The sequence below is a fragment of the Suncus etruscus genome, chromosome 2 (genome assembly GCF_024139225.1).
Source record: "Suncus etruscus isolate mSunEtr1 chromosome 2, mSunEtr1.pri.cur, whole genome shotgun sequence".
Taxonomy (NCBI): Eukaryota; Metazoa; Chordata; class Mammalia; order Eulipotyphla; family Soricidae; genus Suncus; species Suncus etruscus.
In genome coordinates this window covers 171,140,784-171,165,168 of record NC_064849.1, presented here as the reverse complement: position 1 = coordinate 171,165,168, position 24,385 = coordinate 171,140,784, and the positions used below count along the sequence as shown (strand labels likewise).

At 41.7% G+C, this 24,385-nt stretch overlaps 1 protein-coding gene and 1 non-coding gene across 2 annotated transcripts in view; one reads left to right on the top strand and one right to left on the bottom strand.

Annotated features, from left to right (window-relative positions):
• The first annotated feature begins 16,185 nt into the window (after positions 1-16,185).
• Positions 16,186-24,385, top strand: part of LOC126001931 (phosphatidylinositol 3-kinase catalytic subunit type 3) — a 160,840-nt gene continuing 152,640 nt past the window's right edge. The window contains exons 1-2 of the mRNA XM_049769125.1: positions 16,186-16,274; positions 20,074-20,262. Coding sequence (XP_049625082.1) covers positions 16,207-16,274; positions 20,074-20,262 — 257 coding nt within the window. The 5' untranslated portion in view covers positions 16,186-16,206. The remainder of the gene's footprint in view (positions 16,275-20,073; positions 20,263-24,385) is intronic.
• Positions 21,340-21,442, bottom strand: LOC126002241 (U6 spliceosomal RNA). The gene has a single exon (XR_007493000.1). It is a non-coding gene; the product is annotated as a U6 spliceosomal RNA (small nuclear RNA).

Below are 24,385 nucleotides of genomic sequence, written 5' to 3'. Positions count from 1 at the left end.
CCATAGATGAGTGAAACCATTCTGCGTCTTTCTCTCTCCCTCTGACTTACTTCACTCAGCATAATAGATTCCATGTACATCCATGTATTGGAAAATTTCATGACTTCATCTCTCCTGATGGCTGCATAGTATTCCATTGTGTATATGTACCACAGTTTCTTCAGCCACTCATCTGTTGAAGGGCATCTTGGTTGTTTCCAGAGTCTGGCTATTGTAAATAGCGCTGCAATGAATATAGGAGTAAGGAAGGGTTTTTTGTATTGTATATTTGTGTTTCTTGGGTATATTCCTAGGAGTGGTATAGCTGGATCGTATGGAAGTTCAATTTCCAGTTTGTGAAGGAATCTCCATATCGCTTTCCATAAAGGTTGTACTAGACGGCATTCCCACCAGCAGTGAAAAAGAGTTCCTTTCTCTCCACATCCCCGCCAGCACTGCTTGTTTTCCTTTCTTGTGATGTGTGCCAATCTCAGTGGCGTGAGGTGGTACCTCATAGTAGTTTTGATTTGCATCTCCCTGACGATTAGTGATGTTGAACATCTTTTCATGTGCCTTTTGGCCATTTGCCTTTCTTCTTTTTCAAAGTGTCTGTTCATTTCTTCTCCCCATTTTTTGATGGGGTTAGTTGTTTTTTTCTTGTATAGTTCTGTCAGTACCTTGTAAATTTTGGATATTAGCCCTTTATCTGATGTGTATTGGGTGAATAATTTCTCCCACTCAGTGGGTGGCCTTTGTATTCTGGGCACTATTTCCTTTGAGATGCAGAAGCTTTTCAGCTTAATATAGTCCCATCTGTTTATCTCTGCTTCCACTTGCTTGGAAAGTGCTGTCTCCTCCTTAAAGATGCCTTTAGTCTCAATGTCCTGGAGTGTTTCACCTACATGTTGTTCTATATACCTTATAGTTTCAGTTCTGATATCAAGGTCTTTAATCCATTTGGATTTTACCTTTGTATATGGTGTTAGCTGGGGGTCTGAGTTCGCTTTTTTGCAAGTGGTTAACCAGTTGTGCCAACACCACTTGTTGAATAGGCTTTCCCTGCTCCATTTAGGATTTTTTGCTCCTTTATCAAAAACAAGGTGGTTATATGTCTGAGGAACCTTCTCTGAGTACTCAAGCCTATTCCACTGATCTGAGGGTCTGTTTTTATTCCAATACCATGCTGTTTTTATAACTGTTGCTTTGTAATACAACTTAAAATTGGGGAAAGTAATGCCTCCCATATTCCTTTTCCCAAGGAGTGCTTTAGCTATTCGAGGTTGTTTGTTGTTCCAGATGAATTTCAGAAGTATTTGATCCACTTCTTTGAAAAATGTCATGGGTATCTTTAGAGGAATCGCGTTAAATCTGTACAATGCTTTTGGAAGTATTGCCATTTTAATGATGTTGATCCTGCCAATCCATGAGCATGGTATGTGTTTCCATTTCCGCGTGTCCTCTCTTATTTCTTGGAGCAGTGTTTTGTAGTTTTCTTTGTATAGATCCTTCACATCTTTAGTCAGGTTGACTCCAAGATATTTGAGTTTGTGTGGAACTAATGTGAATGGGATTGTTCTCTTAATGTCCATTTCTTCCCTATCATTATTAGTGTATAAAAAGGCCATTGATTTTTGTGTGTTAATTTTGTATCCTGCCACTTTGCTATACAAATCTATTATTTCTAGAAGCTTTTTGGTAGAGTCTTTAGGGTTTTCTAAGTAGAGTATCATGTCATCTGCAAACAGTGAGAGCTTGACTTCTTCCTTTCCTATCTGGATTCCCTTGATATCTTTTTCTTGCCTAATCGCTATAGCAAGTGCTTCCAGTGCTATGTTGAATAGGAGTGGTGAGAGAGGACAGCCTTGTCTTGTACCAGAATTTAGAGGAAAGGATTTTAGTTTTTCTCCATTGAGGATAATATTTGCCACTGGCTTCTGGTAGATGGCTTTGACTATATTGAGAAAGGTTCCTTTTATTCCTATCTTGCTGAGAGTTTTCATCAAGAATGGGTGTTGAACCTTATCAAATGCTTTTTCTGCATCTATTGATATGACCATGTGATTTTTATTTTTGTTGTTGTTTATGTTGTGTATTATATTGATAGATTTACGGATGTTAAACCATCCTTGCATTCCTGGGATGAAACCTACTTGATCAAAGTGGATGATCTTCTTGATGAGGCACTGGATCCTGTTCGCCAGGATTTTGTTGAGGATCTTTGCATCTGTGTTCATCAGGGATATTGGTCTGTAATTTTCTTTTTTGGCAGCATCTCTATCAGGTTTTGGTATTAAGGTGATGTTGGCTTCATAAAAGCTATTTGGAAGTATTCCTGTTTTTTCGATTTCATAAAAGAGCCTGGCCAGAATTGGTAGTAGTTCCTCTTGAAAGGTTTGAAAGAATTCATTCGTGAATCCATCAGGGCCTGGGCTTTTGTTTTTGGGTAAATTTTTGATTACAGTTTTAATTTCCTCAATAGTGATGGGGGTGTTTAGATATGCTACCTCTTCTTTATTCAACCGTGGAAGGTTATATGAGTTCAGAAATTTATCCATTTCTTCCAGGTTCTCATATTTAGTGGCATAGAGTTTCTCAAAGTATTCTCTGAATACCCTTTGAATCTCTGCAGTATCTGTAGTGATCTCCCCCTTTTCATTTCTAATACGCGTTATCAAGTTTCTCTCTTCCTTTTGCTTTGTGAGTTTTGCCAATGGTCTATCAATCTTGTTTATTTTTTCAAAGAACCAACTTCTGCTTTCGTTGATCTTTCGGATTGTTTTTTGGGTTTCCACTTCGTTGATTTCTGCTCTCAGCTTTGTTATTTCCTTCTGTCTCCCTATTTTTGGGTCCTTTTGTTGAGCACTTTCTAGTTCTATTAGCTGTGTCATTAAGCTACTCAGGTAAGCTCCTTCTTCCTTCCTGATGTGTGCTTGCAAAGCTATAAATTTTCCTCTCAGTACTGCTTTTGCTGTGTCCCATAAGTTCTGATAGTTTGTGTCTTTATTGTCATTTGTTTCCAGGAACCTTTTGATTTCCTCCTTGATTTCATCTCGGACCCACTGGTTATTGAGTATGAGGCTGTTTAACTTCCAGGTGTTAATTTTTTTCTTCTGTGTCCCTTTGCAGTTCACATCTAACTTCAGAGCCTTGTGGTCAGCAAAGGCAGCCTGCAAAATGTCTATCTTTTTTATTTTATGGAGGTATGTTTTATGTGCCAGCACATGATCTATCCTGGAGAATGATCCATGTACATTGGAAAAGAATGTGTATCCAGGTTTCTGAGGATAGAGTGCCCTATATATATCTACTAGGCCTCTTTCATCCATTTCTCTTTGCAGGTCTAGTATATTTTTGTTGGGTTTCCATTTGGTTGACCTATCAAGTGTTGACAAGCCTGTGTTGAGGTCTCCCACAATTATTGTGTTATTATTGATATCCTTCTTCAGATTTGTCAACAATTGTATTAAATACTTTGCTGGACCCTCATTCGGTGCGTATATGTTTAGGAGAGTGATTTCTTCTTGCTGTACAAATCCCTTGATTAGTACATAATATCCATCTTTGTCCCTTACAACTTTTCTGAGTATAAAGTTTGTGTCATCTGATATTAGTATGGCCACCCCCGCTTTTTTAAGGGTGTTGTTTGCTTGAATGATTTTCCTCCAGCCTTTTATTTTGAGTCTATGTTTATTCTGACTATTCAGGTGAGTTTCTTGTAGACAGCAGAAGGTTGGCTTCAGTTTTTTGATCCATTTCGCCACTCTGTGCCTCTTAACTGGTGCATTTAGTCCATTGACATTGAGAGAAATAATTGTCATGGGATTTATTGCCATCTTTGTGTAGAAGTTTGGTGTGTTTTTTGTTCTGTCTTGTTTTTAGAGTAGATCTTTCAGTTTTTCTTTTAAGGCTGGTTTTGAGTCTGCAAAGATTTTGAGCTGTTGTTTATCTGTGAAGCCGTGTATACATCCGTCAAACCTGAAACTTAGTTTTGCTGGGTGCAATATTCTTGGCGAAGCATTTATTTCATTGAGTTTTGCCACTACGTCCCACCACTGCCTTCTGGCCTTGAGTGTTTCTGGTGACAGGTCTGCTGTAAATTTCAAGGATGCTCCGTGGAATGTAATTTCCCTTTTCGATCTTGCTGCTTGCAGTATTCTATCTCTATCGGTGGGTTTCATCATGGTGACTAGGATGTGTCTTGGGGTGTTTCTACTGGGGTCTTTTTTAGCTGGTACTCTTCGGGCATGCAGGATTTGGTCACATGTTTTCTTTAGCTCTGGTAGTTTCTCTGTGATGATGTTCTTAACCATTGATTCTTCCTGAAGATTTTCTTCTTGGGTCTCTGGGACTCCAATGATTCTGAAGTTGTTTCTGTTGAGCTTGTCAAAGACTTCTATTTTCATCTTCTCATATTCTTTGAGTAAATTTTCCATTGTCTGATCATTTGATTTGAGGCTTTTTTCTAATCTCTTCTGCTGTGTAAAGTTGTTATGCATCTCGTCTTCTAAAGCACTAATTCTATCCTCAGCTGCTGTTAACCTGTTGGAAAACTCATCCATTATGTTCTTCAATTCGTCTATTGAGTTTTTCAGACCTGTTATCTGATCTGATATTTCAGTTTGGAGTTTTCTGATTTCTATCTTCATATTCTCTTGATTTTTATTAGTGCACTGATTTATACTTTCTTTGATATCTGTTAGCAACCTCCATATTTCGTCTCTAAACTCCATTTCTGAAAGACTGCTTAGGTAGTTGGTCGTTGTTGGGTCATCAGAGTTTCCATCTTCATTCTCTATGGTTGAAGTTGGTCTGCGTAGTCTCCCCATTGTCTCGCTTACGCTGTGGGTTTTTCTACGTGTTGTGGTGGTACTCATTGGCGAGGTGGAGTGCGCGGCCGCGAAGCGCGGCGGAGCGGCCGCGCTCCGGCCCCCAAACACTCACCTCAGCCGAGGCAAGCCGTCAGGGGATGCCTGGGGAGGCCCCCAAGTGTCTGCCAAGCAAAGGAAACCAGCACAATCCACAACTCCAACAGAAAACACAGCCTCAGCGAGACACGCCTTGAAGAGATTAATGCTGAAGGTGGTCAAAGTTCCCAGGTTGATGCAGGCTGGGGGAGGTCCCAAAATATCTGCCGGGCCGAGGGGTCCAGCAGTCAGCCTGATCCGCACCTCCGGCCCCCAAACACTCACCTCAGCCGAGGCAAGCCGTCAGGGGATGCCTGGGGAGGCCCCCAAGTGTCTGCCAAGCAAAGGAAACCAGCACAATCCACAACTCCAACAGAAAACACAGCCTCAGCGAGACACGCCTTGAAGAGATTAATGCTGAAGGTGGTCAAAGTTCCCAGGTTGATGCAGGCTGGGGGAGGTCCCAAAATATCTGCCGGGCCTAGGGGTCCAGCAGTCAGCCTGATCCGCAACTCCGGCCCCCAAACACTCACCTCAGCCGAGGCAAGCCGTCAGGGGATGCCTGGGGAGGCCCCCAAGTGTCTGCCAAGCAAAGGAAACCAGCACAATCCACAACTCCAACAGAAAACACAGCCTCAGCGAGACACGCCTTGAAGAGATTAATGCTGAAGGTGGTCAAAGTTCCCAGGTTGATGCAGGCTGGGGGAGGTCCCAAAATATCTGCCGGGCCTAGGGGTCCAGCAGTCAGCCTGATCCGCAACTCCGGCCCCCAAACACTCACCTCAGCCGAGGCAAGCCGTCAGGGGATGCCTGGGGAGGCCCCCAAGTGTCTGCCAAGCAAAGGAAACCAGCACAATCCACAACTCCAACAGAAAACACAGCCTCAGCGAGACACGCCTCAGCCGAGGCAAGCCGTCAGGGGATGCCTGGGGAGGCCCCCAAGTGTCTAGTTTACTTTCTTAATAATATTTAAAATATTAATGTCTTTTAGGGCCAGAAACAAGGTAGGGGCTAAGACACTTGCCTTTTACACTTGGCCAACCCAGCTTAGATCTTCAACACTGCACTTGATTTCCCAAGAACACCCAGAAGTTATCTCTGAGCACAGACCCAGGAGTAAATCTGAGCACAGCCAGGCATAGCCCTCAAACAAACAAAAATATTAGCATCTTAATTGTTTGTCTTAATTGTTTATGCTGGTGGGAATGCCCCCTAGTCCAACACCTATGGAGAACAGTCTGGAGAGTGCTCAAAGAACTCAGAATTGAGCTCCCATTTGACCCAGCAATTGCTCTCCTAGGAATATACCCCCAAGTTGGAAGAACATTCATTCCAAAATACGTGTGCACCCCACTATTTATCACAGCACTCAGTATAATAGCCAAATCTTGGAACCAACCGCGATGTCCAACAACAGATGAATGGATCATTAAGATGTGGTATCTATATACAATGGAATATTACATGGCAGTCAGAAACGATACAATCACAGACTTTGCAGCAACATGGATGGACCTAGATCATGTTATGTTAAACGAAGTAAGTCAGAAGACAAAAGATAAACACAGAATGGTAGCAGTATTCTGAAGCACATAGAACATACATCTCAAACACAACTGATACTTAACAATCAAATAACAGGGTCTAACAGGGTAGAAACTCCAAACACTGTAATATTCAACATAAACCTGGGAGCAGTGCCCAAAATACATGAAAAAGGAACAACGCAAACTCTTGACTACACATTATACCACAAAGAAAACAGCAACACCAGAAACAGCAGCATAGAGAGAACAGGTATGTAATCAACCTTCTACAACAAAGGCCCACAATAATCCCTTAGAGATCGTATACAGGAACACAGGTAAAGAATACCACGACAAACTACTGACTCCAATGGAAACCTCCCATAACACTACGTATTAATGCCTTTATGTTACTATATTTAAAATAACCTCTCAGCTTTTCTGTCCACAGGCATTCTTGGATACAAAGGGCGGACAAGCTAAGATGGCAGCTCGGGATACCACACAAGATACCATACCTAGTTTGCACTACGAGATGACCCCGAGAAAACTCTTTAACATACACTTTTATCTCTAGGTTATACCATCTTTTAGGGATTGAAGCACGTGACCAGTCAGACCACCAAAGCAGTAACTGCGACGTACAGACTCAAACTACTTGCTCTATTCATCAAAAACATTCAAGCAAACTAGCATTTCCTTGCTATTCTCTCCTCTCTTCTCACCACTTTCTTTTATATTTTTTTTATTCTTTACTTTTTTTTCCCTTCCTCTTCTCCCTTTCTTTCTAATGTATTTTCTCTTTTCTCCCTTCCTACCCCTTCCATATACCTTACCCTTTTCCCCCTCTGGAAATCCAACTATCCCTCCACCCCTCAATCCCATCCAGACCTCCCACCATATTAAAACTCTTCACCCTCAGTCCTTAATCTATTAGGCAACAAGATTGACCTCCTACCCCAACGAACCAGTACCCAGCACCCAAGCGAAGGGACACCCAGTCAAACCCACACCTGGTCTCCTGCAAGAAAAGGCAGCCAACTCCCCTGCGGACTCATGCTGTGCGGCCCTCCCTATCAACTCCCCCTAACGTGGACTGTTACTTGAAACTGGTCTTACTCCCAAAAGTAGCCCCAATGCAAGATCTCTTCTAGGACCTCCCTGCCGCAAACCTTTTGCCAATCTGAAGAAGGTCAGGGGGCATGATGGAAAGGTTCCTGGGAACCCACACACCACAAGAAAAACCCAAAAGACTATGGGAAAAACTGTACTTCCAACATAAGCATAAGACCTGTATTACACCACCTCTTTACCTGCTTTTCCCCAAATGTAAGGTAGTCTATTGCATCACTGTGGTCCTTTAAATACTTCTTTATTTCGTTGTTGTTGTTTTTTTTACTATATTTTTTTAAATGTGTCTGTCCTACATATACATATGTGAACACATATATTTTACTCATATATATATATAATTTTATTTTTTTATTTTTATTTTTTTTATTTATTTATATATATTTTTATTTTATTTTATTTTATTTATTTATTTTTTTTACCTTTTCTGGATATGTGACCTGTTTTTGTTTTCCCCTTTGTCCACCCCCAAATGCACCGACAATATAATATAGCGCCATTTCCCCCTGCAAAGGCACATTAAAAAAAGGGGAAATCTTACATACAAAAAAGAGCTCTTATCTACTAGAGATGGGAACTCATAGTTGTTTACAATACAGGGATATCTCCAACCTCGAAAAAATGTCATGTGGAATCAACTTAGACCTCAGGTGATTAGATACCAATCCGTCCAGCCTTGAACCCTGGATCCCAGACATAAATTGGCACAGTTCTCCACGACAGCTACAAGAAACAAATCCCAGCAGGACAGCCTTAATACGGCAGGGTCACCAACAAGTGCCAGCTCCAATATGATATCCTGACAATGAGGAAAATGAGAACAACTTGACCTAAGAGTAGGTTACCCTACCTTACCAGCTAACAATAAGACAAAATCAGAAGACTTGTCACCCTTTGGTAGATCCAAAAGCCAAGATCGCGATTTACAGATGACAGGCTGCTAGAACCATGACCAGATGGTATATATCGTGGGACCAATAAAAAAGCCCTAGTCTAGGGTTTGAACTATGACCTGCACAATAACCATGATCCCCACTTCCAAAGGTCTAGCAGAGACAATTGCAATGGAATCTGGCTTCTGGAAGCACAAAGAAAGACGCTATCCTAAGTGCCATCCTAGGTACAGTGCAAAGACCAAGACCACCAACCACAGAAGATGGATTAAAAGGACACTGAGGGAACAGAACTCCTGAACCACAAAGACTGACTTCATAATAAGTCCCAACCCTGAATCCGTGCAGATACTGAGATCTCTAGACACAGAGGTCTGATTGTACCACCCAGGACAGAACAGAAGTCTTCCAAACATGACAAAAGACCTCCGGGAGAGTAAATGATCCTGAACAGAGTCTATAGTAGATCCCATGACAATATACTCCAAGGACGGAGAAACCCATAACTCTTAGGCCAAGTGAATTCCTTTTTGAATGACCCCAATATTTACTGTGCCAGGGCAGGAGGGAAAAAAAAAAGCACAACACATTGCTTACTTTTTATATATTATTTTTTTACCTTCACTTATTATTGTTATTATTATTTTTACTTACCTAACTATTTTTGGTCGATTTCTCTGTTTGGGTGTTGTTATTGAAGCTGTTGTCCCCAGTTATACCTATTTTTTTCTCTTCTTTTTTCTTTCTTTACGGGCTATGTCATGTTTCTTATCTCAAGACCATGGTGGTTTTGTTTGTTTATTTGTTTGTTTGTTTTTTGTGCGTGTGTGGTGCTTACCATTATTGGAGTCCTCACTGGATATTAGACACTTTTTTTTGTACCGATGGAATGTTTCATCTTCTTTTTCTCCTTCACCCCTCCAATTGATGATAAGAGCCGCTAGAAGGACTCCGCCCACTTTCGGAGTATTAGACTTTTACCCCAGTTTACTACTTTTCTCTTCTTCAAACAAAACCACGCAAATTGAACTAGCTAGGCCTGCCTCCCAGTTAGAGGGGGAAATTAGGGAGGCACCTAGACCAATCAGGTGCAAGACTACTATGTAGTAGGATAGGTACATAGGGGACTACATATTCTAGCAGCCCTGGGGGTGAGGGAAAAGGATACGGGAGATAGGACAAAAACGGAGGTGTAGGGAGGACAATTTGGTGATGGGAATCCCCCCTGATGTTATGTAAATATTTAACTAAATATTATTGTCAACAATATGTAAACCACTATGATAAAAATAAAAATTATATTAAAAAAAGTATGAGTATCAATTCTTCATTGAAAGTTTGATAGAATTACTAGTAAATCTTGTGAACCAATTAAGGAATAAATATTTTTTTGTTTTAGTTTTTTGTTTTTGGGTCAGACCCGGAGGCGTCAAGGGTTACTCCTGACTCTGTGCTCAGAAATTGCTCCTGGTAGGCTCAGTGGACCATATGGGATGTCAGGATTCGAACCACTGTCCTGCATGCAAGGCAAATACTTTACCTCCATGCTATCTCTCCAGCCCCCAATATATATATTTTTAACAGGGGAGAATTTTCTTCTTATTTTGTTACTTGCAATGGGTATGACCTACATAGGCATTCTATGTAATTCTTATTATTAAGTCTTGGAATATTTTGCTTATAAAATTTGTACATTTATTCTAGGTTATTTAATTTGTTGCCATATCATTGTTCTTAGTACTTTCTTATGATTGATTGAATTTCTGTAGAGTTGTAATAATCTATTTCAATTTTTATTAATTTATGTTTTTCAGTCTGCCTGATTAAAAGTTTGCCCATTTTATTAATTTTATAAAGAACCAGCTCTCAGCTTTATGAATCTTTGGATTGTCTTTTGATAACTATTTCATTAATTTCTTTAGTTTTCTTATTTTATGTGTCTACTGATTTTTGATCTTGGTTTTATTTTTTTTCTAGTTTCTTTAGTAACTAGTGAAAATATTTGAAATACATTATTTTCTTATTTCCTGAGGTAAACCTGTATTAATATAAACATGACTTGTTAGTACTAATTATGCTACAAATCGGGGTTTGGACAGACTGTGACTTCATTTTCATGCATCTCCAGCTTATATTTGATTTTGCCCTTGATTTCCCCACTGACCCAGTAGTTGTTCAGTAACATTTTGTTTATTCTTCATTTATGGTTTTCCCCTCTTTCTTTTTTGTTTATTTCTAGACTTATACTGCTGTATAAATCTGAAAATATACTTAATGGACTCTCAATTGTCATAAATTTACTAAGACTTATTTTGTGTCATGTTTAGTCTATCTTTGGGACTATTCTGCAAGCACTTGAAAGGAATGTGGTGCTTTGTAGTTGAATGTTCTGTACATATCTATTAAGTTGATCTCATCTAATTTGTCATGGAAGCATTTGTTACCAGGGTGATTTTCTGCATGAATAATCTGTCCATTGCTATATGTGGGGAATTAAAGTTTTTTATTATTGTGTTGCTGTCAATGTCTTGCATTAGGTCTGCTAATGCTTATTTTATATTCTTGAAGATACAACATTGGGTACATGAACATTAATAATGGTAATATAATATTGTATTAATTAAAAAAATGTCTTTCTGGGGTCAAAATGGTGGCGCAAGAGATAGGGCATTTGCCTTGCATGCACTAACCTAGGACAACAGACCATGGTTCAATCCTCTGGCGTCCCATATGGTCCCCCAAGCCAGGAGCGATTCCTGAGTGAATAGCCAGGAGTAACACCAGGTATGACCCAAAAAGCAAAAAAAAAAGACTTTTTCCTTTTTTTTTTTTTTTTTTTTGTTTTTTTTTTTTTTGTTTTTGGGCCACACCCGGTGGTGCTCAGGGGTTACTCCTAGCTGTCTGCTCAGAAATAGCTCCTGGCAGGCACGGGGGACCATATGGGACACCATGATTCGAACCAACCACCTTTGGTCCTGGATCGGCTGCTTGCAAGGCAAACACCGCTGTGCTATCTCTCCAGGCCCAGTCTTTTTCCTTTTAAAATAAATAAATCCTTAAATTTAATGACCATGAAATACATAGTTACAAAATGTTCATGATTGAGTTTTAATCATACAACATCCAACATTCTTCACTAGTGTACATTTCTTCCCACCAATGTCCCCAGTTCTCCTCTCTTTGCTCTCTCTCCTGACTGCCTCTGGGGCAGACATTTTTCTTCTCTCTCTTTCTCTCTCTCTCTCTCCCTCTCTCTTTTCTTTTTAGAAAACATGCTTGCAATATCGTTACTAAATGGCTATTATGCAGATCATTTTATCTCCTTTCAGCATCCAATTCTTGTCCTGAGTGCTCATTCCCAACTATCATTGTCATATTGTGTCTCTTCTCTGCCCTAACTGGCTTCCTCCACTATGTGTAGCAAGCTTTCCACCAGAACATGGAAATTAAAAAAAAATTGGAGCTACGTTAAGCAAAGGGCAAACACAAATTGCGGGGCATAGTGGGATGTTTTGTCTTAGATGTGTTCAATCCATGAATTAAACCCAGTTTCAATCCTCTGCATCCTATATCCCTGAGCCTGCCAGGAGAAATTTCTGAGTACAGAGCCAGGAGTAACTTCCCAGCACCACCAGGTGTGGCCCCCAAACAAGCAAACAAACAAACAAAAACAAATAGTGTAGTGTGGGGCTGGAGTGATAGCAGAGCCATAGGCCATTTGCCTTGCACGCTGTTGACTCAGGACAGACCAGGTTTTATCTCCAGCATCCCATACAGAGTAATTTCTAAGTGCAGAGCTACGAATGATCCCTGAGCACCACTGGGTGTGGCCCCAAAATATAAAATAAAATGTTAATAAAAACAAATTCTGGGCCCACTTTCATTTGAAGGGCAGCAACCACATGATCCTAATCCAAGAGAGATTAAATAAACAAACAGCGATGGTCAAGTATGTATAAACATGAAATTTTAACTCACAATTTGCAATAACCAGTCTAAAGAGTCAAAGCATTTTGTCTAATGCAGGGGTCTTCAAACTACGGCCAGCGGGCCACATGTTGCCCACAGAGGAGTCTAATCGGCCCGCCAGCAGTGAGCACTGTTTGGTTGCCAAGATACCTGCCAGCATATACACTCAGTGTATATCCAAATATCAGGAACCATGCACTCAAAATGGTAACCATCTTTGGTAGCACTTATGCCTGTGAACAGACTTTTTCAAGAATGAAACATTTGAAATCTCCAACCAGATCAAGATTAACTGATGCCCACTTGCATCACTTGCTACGGCTGGCAGTACAAATATGGAACCAGACATTGACCATCTCATTAGCCAAAAGCAGGCCCACAGTTCCCACTGAAATACTGGTGCGTGATCTGTTTATTTATAAATGGTTTTCATTTTATTTATATAAGATATGTGCAGTGTGAGTAGGAATTAGTAGCTCATATAGTCCGGGCCCTCCAGCTCTCTAAGGGACTGTAATCCGGCCCTCCAGCTCTCTAAGGGACCGTAATCCGGCCCCCACTTTAAAAAGTTTGAAGACCCCTGGTCTAATGCAACAAGTGTCCCTCTGTCCCACAATAAGACTGAATGACTGATAGTTTCTCTAGTTTTGATGTATCTTCCAACTTAGATTTAGAGAAAATGAAATTGCATTCTAGCAAATCAAAATCAGTAGCACTTATACCTAGCTTTCTTATGTCAACAATTTATATTTGGGGGAATATTTGAAATTTATTCTTTTATCAACATAAATCTTTTAAATTTCTGTCAGCATTTGAGTCAAACACCAATGAAAGTGGCCAACTCTAACTATGGGAAGCTCTTAAAAGTTCCCTTTGTTGTCATTTTGGAAATTCCTATTTCTACTTCTAAAATTATGGGGATGATGAACTGGTGAAATAGCTCAATGTACTGAGCACAAGCTTTCCATGAAAGACCAGGTTTTAATAACTTACACTGACATGTATGATTCCCAGCACAGGGTTCAGAGTAATTCCTGAGATTGCTGGTTGTGACCTCCCAATCAAAATAAATAAATAAATAATACTGGAAAGAAATTGAAAGTTTTTTTTTTTAACAAAGGAGTCGCACGATGAGACTTTTAGAAAAGAATTTATGTGACTAAGTAAACTAATAGGTATATTAAACAAGGTAGGCTAACTACCAATCTATTCCTCAATTTCGCAGACATTATAGAAGATTGATTTTTTTTATTCACATCACAAATCTATAAAGTAGGTGCTTTTCCAAAATGTAAATCAGATTCTTGATTTTTTTAAATCACACCCAGAGTTGCTTACTACTGGCTCTGTGATTAGGCATCAATTGTGGAGGGGGCTTGGGAGATCAAATGGGGTGCTGGGGACTGAACCCAAGTCAACCATAGGCAAGGCAAGAACACTATCCTTTACAATGCCTCTCCGGCGTCAAGATTCTGGATCTCTCTATAGCATCTGGTATTTCTAAGGGCCTTGGAGATCTCCACTGAGATCTCTTTTCTGACTTGTATTTAAATTAAAGAGATAAGCAGAATTTAATAAATTGCAATTGGTTTTTAATGGATAGACCTAGAAAAAGGTACAATTTAGTTTCTGTCCATATTACATTTCCCAAATAACAAGTCATTACTAGATTAGGCTAGATAGAAAATAACAATATCTGGACTAATGTGTTGATAGTTAAGATGGAAAGCAGTTTATAAAGTGTGAAGTAAAAAATTAAACTGGTAGTATATATGAATAATAAAGGTAGAACCCCAGGTATATAATTTGTGTCAATGCATAAAAGTCAACAGAAGTGTGACTTTAAATGAGCAGATTTATTTTTGGTACCGAGGATAAAACTTAGGGTTATCCATTTATGAAGTAAAGACTCTTTTATTGAACTATATCCCTTGGACAAAATATTTTTTTCAAAAAATATTTGAAAAATTTTTTCAAAGCAAAGAGGTGAGGCGAGATGAAATGCTGAGAAAGAGCAGAAGAGAGGGCCGGGTAGGTGGCGCTGGAGGTAAGGTGTCCGCCTTGCAAGCGCTGGCCTAGAATGGACCGCGGTTCGATCCCCCGGCGTCCCATATGGTCCCCCCAAGCCAGGGGCGATTTCTGAGCACATAGCCAGGAGTAACCCCTGAGCGTCAAGCGGGTGTGGCCCAAAAACCAAAAAAAAAAAAAAAAAAAAAAAAAAAAAAAAAAAAAAAGAGCAGAAGAGAAAAATAAAAGTTATAATGGGAGGCTCCTATAAAGATGATCATTCCTTGTTTGTCTCGAATATAGGCAGGGGATGGGAAGGGGGAGGGGTACTGTTGCACTGGTGAAGGGGGGGTGTTCTGGTTATGACTGTAACCCAAATCATTTATTTAAATCATTTATTTACTTAAATATTTATTTAAATAAAAATATATTAAAAAAAAAGATGATCATTCCTAAGAGTTAGAATTCCAAGTAAAGGTAGATACTGGTTTTACTGTAATAAAGGAGGGGAAGAGAAAATGGTTGCAGATGTAGTTGGCTATGTCTATTCTGCGGAAAACTGAGTGGCAGGGGAAACTTGTCTGGGTCTTTAGGATGCAAATTTTATTGGCCCGAGGTGAGGCCCAGTGATGGGAGTGAGGGTCAGAAACAGGCATACCTGATAAGTAACCAAAAAGGAAGTACAGGAAATATCATAAAGCAGGTGGAGGTCTGGACTTGCACAAGGCTGGACCAGTTTGATCTCTGGGGTACCACATCTCTGAGCCACCCAGAATTGACTCCTGAGAGCAGAGCCAGAAGTACATTTTGTAGCCAAAAAAAAGTAGGAAACGGGGGAGGGAGGGAAGAGTCCTACAGTACTGCTAATTGCAGTCTAGGAAATGGAATGGATCGTGTCGGAAGGCGGTTTGAGCATGCTGCGTTAGGCGAGTAGGAACTTGTGCATGAACTAAGCAAGTAAGCCAGCCTTATCCACGAGGGGTCGCTCTGTGAGCAAAGGCGGGAAGACTTGGGACGTGAGCAGCGCTTCGCCAGGTCACAGCTGTTCAAAACGAAGGAGGCCAACTGGAGGGCAAGCCGAAGAGTCCACTCTAGCCAGAGCCGCTCTAATCGAAAAGCGGGGAACACTTTTGAACGGCCATGGGGTCGCTGTGTCCGGAAAGCAGAAAGCGCACGAAGTCTAGGAAAGCGGGTCTGAGTGCGAGAGAGAGTGCGGGAGACGCGGCTGTTGCTCAGCGCAGGCTCGTGGCGCTCGGGCAGCGACGCGGGCGACGTGGGCAGCAAGCGGCGGCGAGGAAGGCGCTGCCCGGTCGGGGCCGAATGGGAGGATCCGACGCGCAAGAGGAACTTCGGGACTCTGGGACACGGAGTCGAAGCGCCGGTCGAGGGGAGCGGGGAGAAGCGCTGCTCCTCGGCTTGTCCGTCTCGAGCGCTGCGACTGAGCCCGGCCCGGCGAGGCTCCCTTCCCGCCCGCGCTGGCTTCCTCTCAGAGCGTCGCCAAAGGCCCCTGAACCCACGCCGGAGCAGCTCCCTGTGTATCCCGGGAGGGAAACTCGCTTCTGACGCCTAGGGTGGGAACCGGAAGCCTGGCGCGGAGCCGGAACCCGAGCGAGCGAGAGGGCGGGGCCGGGGGCGGGACTTCCGCCCCGCTTCCGACACCCATGGGCCGGGCCGGGCCGTGGGCGGACCCGGAAGTGCCGGTGTGCCGGGCTGCCTGGCCGGCCGGCGCTTGCTCGCTCGCTCGCTCGCTCGCTCGCTCGGGGCTCGGGGCTCGGGGCTCGGGCCTTCGCGGGGACCATGGCGGAGGCGGAGAAGTTCGCGTACGTGTACAGCTGCGACCTGGACCTCAGCGTCAAGCTCAAGATGTGAGGCTCGGGCGTGAGCGGAGGGGTCGGCGGGGGTCGCCGAGCAGGCGCGACGAGGCGAGGCGAGGCGAGGCCGGAGCGGGCCGGGGGCGGCCGGGGGCGGGCGAGTGGGGTCGGACCCGCCCGGCCGAGGCTGCGAGGCGCTCGCTCACTCTTCCTCTGGAGCTCGAGCCTCGACGGGACGCCTCGATCCCGGGCTCAGCCACGCACGGACACCCCTGCGCCCTGCAGCCTCGCAGCCTCGCGGCCTCGCGCTGTCCGGTGCCCCGTCTCCGTGCCCCGTCTCCGCCCCCGCGCGCCTCGCTCCAGCCGTTCCCCTGCTTGGACACTCGGCAGCGCAGTCGTTCGGAGCTCCGGCCGCACTCGCACTCACCGCTCTCGGTGGGAGCGTCACGGAGCGAGCCGGACCCGCCAGCCTCCCCCTTGGTCCTTTCCTTAACACCCGTGGACGAGGGACGCTATTCCGCGTCCCGCTCTCCCTCTGACTGCCATGTCCGTCCAGGTCGAGGAGATTTCTGGCCTCATCTCCTGACGGCTGCGTATTATTCCACCGCGTATATGTACCCCAGTTCCTTTCGCCATTCGTCTGTGGAAGGGCACCCCGGTTGTTTCCAGGGTCTGGCTGTTGGAAAGAGAGGTGCCAGGAAAGGATTTTTGGGGAGGCGTTTTCTGCAGTGACCGCTAGGAACGCAGAATCGGCCGCAGCATCCTTTGCGTCTGTGAATGCCGCCTGGGACACATGTTCCTGGGGAAAAGAGTTCCCTGCCCGCACTATGCAATAAGTATATTTTGACAGTTGTGAGATGCACTTTGGACTCTTCTATTTCCAGAAGTCGCTTTAGACTGTGACAGACCCATACTTTTCACCCGTTAGTGATTAAAAAAAAGGGCGGAACTAAAATATCTTTGCGTCATACTTTACATATTTATGGAAGGTGATGCCCGAATCTGACATCCAAACTGTACCTGTCATGTCAGCACTTGTCAAAGGGCTCTCCTTCACTGTCCTTGCCCAGCCTTGGTAGGAACGGATTTTGAGACTAGTGAACATTAAAAGAAAGGTTAAAGTGGATTTTGTTACCCTGAGCCTGGGTTACGTTGGCAAACTGTCATTCTCACGTTTTTTCCTTCCGAAAATTATTGCTTTTTTGAGGGATGCTACAGGAAATGTCAGTTTAGAATCATAAACAGAAGACACCTGTACAGATTTTATGATTCTCTTTCCCCCACAGTCCTTTTAAAAATATTTTTTGTGTAGTCTTAATCACCTGTATTTCCATGTTTCATTTCCTGGCTTTCAAATTGAATATTGAACTATCTAGAGCAGGGCTCTCAAACTCAATTTACCTGGGGGCCGCAGGAGGCAAAGTCTGGGGGAGGCCGGGCCGTAGACGGGATTTCGCTTACCGAATATTCGCAATAAAAAATCGCAAAAAATCGCATTAAACATTGGCATACCGCGAACGGAACTGCTCTGGCTTTGCGAAAGTTTAATGTGATTTTTTTTTCTTTTTTTTTTGGTTTTTCGGGCCACACCCGTTAGATGCTCAGGGGTTACTCCTGGCTACGCTCAGAAATTGCCCCTGGCTTGGGGGGACCATATGGGACACCGGGGGATCGAACCGTGGTCCTTTCCTTGGCTAGCGCTTGTAAGGCAGACACCTTACCTCTAGCGCCACCTCCCCGGCCCCGTGATTTTTTTTCTTACCAATGCGATTTCTATTGCGATAATATGGTAAGTGAGTAATCGCGAATACTTCGATATTTGAAGGCCGGCTGCGGGCCACAAAATGATGTACAGAGGGTGGGCCGCGAGTTTGAGACCCCTGGCCATTTAGGAAGTTCCCAAGCTACATTTTTTTGTTTGTTTTTGGGTCACACCTGGTATCGTTTCGCTCAGGGGTTACCCCTGGCTCTACTCTCAGAAATCGCTCCTGGTAGGCTGGGGGGACCCAATGGGATGCTGAGATTCGAACCACCACAAACGCCCTACCTCCATGCTATCTCTCCGGCCCCCCAGGCTACTTTTAAAACAATTTAAAACCTGAGCCCATCATTAACTCATTCCTTTTAATTCTAATATATTTTCTCATTCTGATTTGGTAATTGACCCATGAAGTTAATTCTGATAGAAAATGTCAAATTATGTGAACACACTTATTTTATGCTTGATTATCCACAAATGGTTTTGAATCTAGCTGCTAAATACATTTTGTCCAGGCAATTTTTTTTATTACCCAGTGCATACCCTTTGTTTACTTTTTTCTAAGTTTGTCTCTGAAACTTCTCAGTAATCTTGCTTTCAGCCCTTTGCATCCATGCTGATTATACTGTAACCAATGCCAAATTATTCCATGATCCCATTCATATCAGATACCTCAATGGGTAGATTTTGATGACCCACTATGTCTCAGACACTGCTCTCAACTTGGCATTTCTTTGTCCCACCTACTTTTCTTTCTTTATTACCCACACTGGCCGGGTACATCAGGCACTTGCAATTTGACAGATAATTTTTCTTCTCTAACTTTACTATTTACTTTTTTCTTCATTCATTACAGATTATCTCTTGCTTCCAACTCCTATATATTCAAACTCATTTCAGACATCTGGGATATTAAACTCTTGACCTCAAGCTAGGTTAGATACACCAGACACTTTAGATTTATCACTTTGTAATGGAAAAACCTCTGTCCTGGGTATATTTTCAGTCCTGTTCATTGTGACACTGGGTAATTAGCTTGATATCTGAGTTTTTGCTTTATAAGGTTTTTTTTTTTTGTTGTTGTTGTTTTTGGGCTACACTGTGTAATGCTTGGCTCTGCAATCAATTAGTTGCTGCGGTGTTGAGGGATTATAGGGGATGCCAGCTTGGTTTCATGCAAGGCAAGTGCCCTACACTTGTACTCTCTGCAGCCTCAACCTTTTAGTTTTGAAAATAGGATTATAAAAAAATAAGAAAATATCTAAACTGCCTGGTAAAATATTTGACATACTCTACATGTTAAGACAATGTTTTAAATTATTTAATAAAGTGTCCTTTGTATTTGTGCACTATGTTGGCAAAAATAGGATGAGGTTATTTAATGTTAAGTATTAGGAGACCTTTATCAGATGTTAATGTGATAGTAGGGCACACAGTGAGTAGGGCACTAGCCTTGTGTTCAATCCCTGGCATCCCATATGGTCTCAGGAACCCACCAAGAGTAATTCCTGAGTGCATTTCTGAGCCTGGAGTAACCTCTGAACATCAGTGGGTGTTGCCCCAAAAGAAAAACAAACGTTCAGATAGCAGAAGCTACTTTGACATGAACTAATAACTTAGGTATTGTGTGTATGTGTTTTTTTTCAGGGCCAGAGGGATAGTACAGTGGGTAGGGCATTTGCCTTGCATGTAGCACACCCAGGTTTGATCCTCGGCATCAAATATTGTTCCCAAGTCTGCCGGGAATAATTTCTGAGAGCCAGGATTAAGCAACCCTTGAGCACCATTGGGTGTGGCCCCAAACCAGACAAAAAAAGATGTATATCTAAATATTATTCTTTTTTTTTTTCTTCTTCAGGATTTCAAACTTTTTTTATTTAGTGAAACATGGTAGTTTTTATTGAATGAGATTTGCTCTGAAAGGTGTGGGAAGAGAGAAAGAGGAAATAAGTGCTTAGGAGAGAATACAAGTGTCTCCAGAGTGACAGCAAGCAAGCAAAGAAACAGACCAAACAGCATACAAAGAAATACATAGGTTGGAAGAGAAAGCCTGGGATTTCAAACTCTAAATATTATTCTTTTGCTTCTTTCCAGAGGAAGTCTGGAAGGGAAGAGAGAACAGAAGAGTTACAAAGCTGTTCTAGAAGATCCAATGTTGAAGTTTTCAGGACTGTATCAAGAGACGTGCTCTGATCTCTATGTTACGTGCCAAGTTTTTGCGGAAGGGAAGCCTTTGGCCTTGCCAGTGAGAACATCCTACAAGGCATTTAGTACTAGGTGGAAGTAAGTTGTTTTCCTAAAGATTGAGGTTCTAGACTATATTTGATTTATGAATAAACGTTGCAGTTATATTTTGTTAAGGACTACAGAAGAATTCAAACCTTGTAAGCATTGATGGAATAGTTTAGAACAGCAACCTATTCGATATATTATGCATATTAATATGATAATATGATAATTGCATTTGGATAGAAGTCACTTTGCATCAAGTATATCGGTCTTCTTTTATAAGAATTTGTATGACCCATAATAAAAATAAATATCCAGTATCTTTAAATACTTTTATACTGTTAAGATTTCAAATGCACAAGCACTTTAACATAGTTTGAAATATTTCCAATTTGATGCTTTAAATTCTTATTAAGAAGGCTGAGGAGCTGGATTGGACTATACCCAGAAGGGCTCAAGAGCTATTCCTGGGCCTGCCCTTAGGGATGACTTAGGCAGTACTTGGAGGACGATATGTAGTGCCAGATACAGGAATAAGGTTGGTTGCCTGCAAAGTAATTGTCTCTCTGACTGAGTGCAATTCTTTGATTTTTTTTTTTTTAATGGGTCATACCTGGCAATGTTCAAGGCTTACTCCTGACTCTGAGCTCTATGCTCACTCGTGGTGTTGCTCAGTGAATCACATGTGGTGCCAGAAATCAACTCCAGTTTGGCCACATGTAAGGCAAACACCCGACTCGCTGTACCTTTTCTCTGGTCTTGAGCTCAATTTTTCAAGAGACCTGTTACCATTAAATCCATTTTATAAATTTCTCTTAATTTAGAACTTTTTTTTTATCTTTTATTTTTGGGTCACACCATTGGTGATTAGATTACTCCTGGCTCTTCACACAGAAATTATTCCTAGCAGGCTCAGGACTACATGGGATGCCGATGATCAGACTTGGTTGGGCGAGTCTAAGGCAAACGCCCTACACACTTTGCTATCTCTCCAGCACCTATAGAACTTTTCTTCAAAAGCAATTTGCATTAGCAAACTATTGTAGGCATGCAGGTGGGAAAAAAATGAAGTTTCTCTGTCCAGAACAGTATTGGTCCACAGTTTAATTTCTTGTAACATCTTTCTTTTTTTTAAATATGGAATGCTTTATGAATTTGCATGTCATCCTTGCGCAGGTGCCATGCTAATCTTCTCTGCATCGTTTTAATTTTAGAATATGTACTGCTGAAGCAAGCATTGTAACTTATTTCTTAAACTATATGGTATATTTTGTGCCACACTTGGCTATACTCAGAATGTAATCCTGCCCCTGTACTTAGGAGACCATATTCTGCCTTCTACCACAAGGATTTAAAATAACTTGAGAGGAATATATTAACATTCTAATGACTTAAAATTATAAATTTAGGAGTATGCTAATCAGACTGAGGTTGGTACTCTAGTATGTGAGGTTCAGATATGTAATCTTTTGAGTTGTTAGGTGAATTCAATAAGTTGAAAGTTGTTAGGTGAACTTAAAATTTGGAATATGCGAAGGAGTTGACAAGGAGAGGAAGAAAACAAACCTGGTATTCAAAGTATACAACTTTTTTTTTTTAAATATTTTTATTTAAGCACCATGATTACAAACATGTTAGTAGTTGGGTTTAGTTATAAAAGGAATAACCCCCTTCACCAGTGCAACGTTCCCACCACCAGTGCCCCCAACTCCCTCCTCTTCCACCCCCTGCCTGTATTCAAGACAGGCATTCTATTTCTCTCACTCACTACCATTGTCATGATGGTGGTCTGTGTAGTTATTTTTCTAACTGCAATCACCACTCTTTGTGGTAAGCTTCCTATCGTGGGCCAGTCCTTCCAGCCCTCATCTCTATTGTCTTTGTATATTATTACAATAATGTCTACTTTTTTTTTTCATTACCTGACTAGAATTTTCTATAAGTTCTGGAATATCTAGTCTTAGTCCCAAATTTATCTTTTATCAGAAGTACTATTCTATAGTAGCCCAGCTATGTAAACCAGGTTAAAGAGAGATTGGAGCCTATTTTTGAGTAGTACAGTTTGTGAGACAAATGCTCGGTTGGTTATATGTCTTGACTTCTTGTCATTAAAGGACACAGTACAAAAACGAGAGTCTTTTTTAAAATACAGTTTGGATATTGTCTTCACCTTCTCTTTAACTTTGACTTGTGTTAATTAACCTCTGTGATTTGTTTGTAGGCATTAAATAAGCACTATGCACAGAGTACTTGCTTTTAAGTATAGTCCACAATGTGGCTAGTAATTAAATTTACTCTAATTCCTTAAATTAATTGGTGCTAGAGAATTATATTTTTTTATTTTTTGTGGTGCTGGGGATTGAGCCCAGGAGAATGACATTTTTAAGCATGTCCCCCCCTTTTTTTTGGTTTTTGGGCCACACCTGGTGACAGTCAGGGGTTACTTCTGGCTATGTGCTCAGAAATCGCTCCTGGCTTGGGGACCATATGGTATGCCAGGGTATTGAACCACAGTCCATCCTAGGTCATCTGTGTGCAAGGCAAATGACCTTACCACTGTGCTACTGCTCCGCCCCCCCCATCTTTTCTAAAGAATGTTATTGAAAAAAGAATTTGTCTTTGTGATTTTCCTTAAATTGTAAGCCACACCTCATTTTTCTATATATCTTTGAATTTATGTAGTAATATAGTCATTTAATTAGACTGATTTTATTTTATTTATTTTTTAATTTTGTTTTGAGCCTCCCATGCCTTCCTGGCAATGTTTGGTCACTGAACTGTTGATTCAGTGAAAGGTCCTGGAAGTCTTTGGGATTACCTGGATCAGCCCTATGGTGTCAGGGGGACTCCAGGGCTGGACCTGGTTGTGTTCAGAGTTGTGCTGCTGGGTTCAGAGTCGGCTGCGTGCAAAACATGCAATACAATCTCTCTAGCCCAAATTTTATGAAAATTCTCCTCAATTTGCTCAGATATATTTAGCTAAATTGGCACACACTCCTTTTAGAATAACTATAAGTAAACAGAAAAACAGTTCTGTGTGTGTTGATTTATTTCTCTGTATTGTTTGCATAGCATTCTTTTGGGATTTTACAAGCCATCTGTTTTAGGGAGTTGAATTAATCAAAACCAATATGAAGCTTGAATGCAGAAAAAAAAATTTAAAAGGTGAATAGAGAGAAAAACAGCTTCTCTGTCATACTATATTAGGAAAAGGTGTTGCTTAGTAAAATTATGTAAATCTAATTTGAAAACATAAAAAACATTTTTAGTATTAATAAAATAGTTTGAGGAACAGAAACATTGCCATAAAATCTTGTCCCATGGCTGCTAAAATAGCCTGGTAACTTCTTTTAAAGTTAGTACAAATGACAGAGAGGATAGAGCCTGACACTCCCACCCCCAAATGCACCAGCAATATAGCACCATTTCTTCCTGCAAAGGCATACTAAAAAAGGGGAAATTTTACATATAGAAACAAGCTCTTATCTACTAGGGATAAGAACTCATACACTTTACAATACAGGGGTACCTCCCACCTTGAACATATGTCATGTGGACCCAGCTTAGACTCCAGGAGATTAGACAGTGACCGTCCAATCCAGAACCCTAGATCCCAGGCATAGAACCGACATAGTTCTCTGTAACAGCTCCAGAAACCAAACTCCCTATGGGACATTCTTGATACTGCTGAAACACCAAATATGCTCCAGTTTGACATGATTTCCTGACAATGAGGAAATGGCAACAACTTGGTCTAATAGCAGGTTGTCTTACATCACCATCTAACTATAGGACGAAGTCAGAAGACTTGTCATCCTTTGATCGGTGCAAAAGCCAAGATCCCTATCTACAGAAGACTAACTGTGACAACCATGACTGGACAACCACCAAAATCTCTTAACTCCAGAGTCAGGTCTGACTGAGACAACTGCAACTGAACAGGTCTTCTGGAAACATAATGAAAGACTCTATTCTAGGCTTCATCCTAGGTTCAGTGCAAAAACGAAGACCACCAACTACAGAAGACTGATTAAAACAACAGCGATGGAACAGAACTTTTAGAACCGTAACGGAAGACTGCATCATAGTCTCCATTCTTTGACCTGTGCAGATACCAAGATTTCTAGATACAGAGGTCTGATTTTATTATCCATGACGGAACAGAAGTTTTCCATAC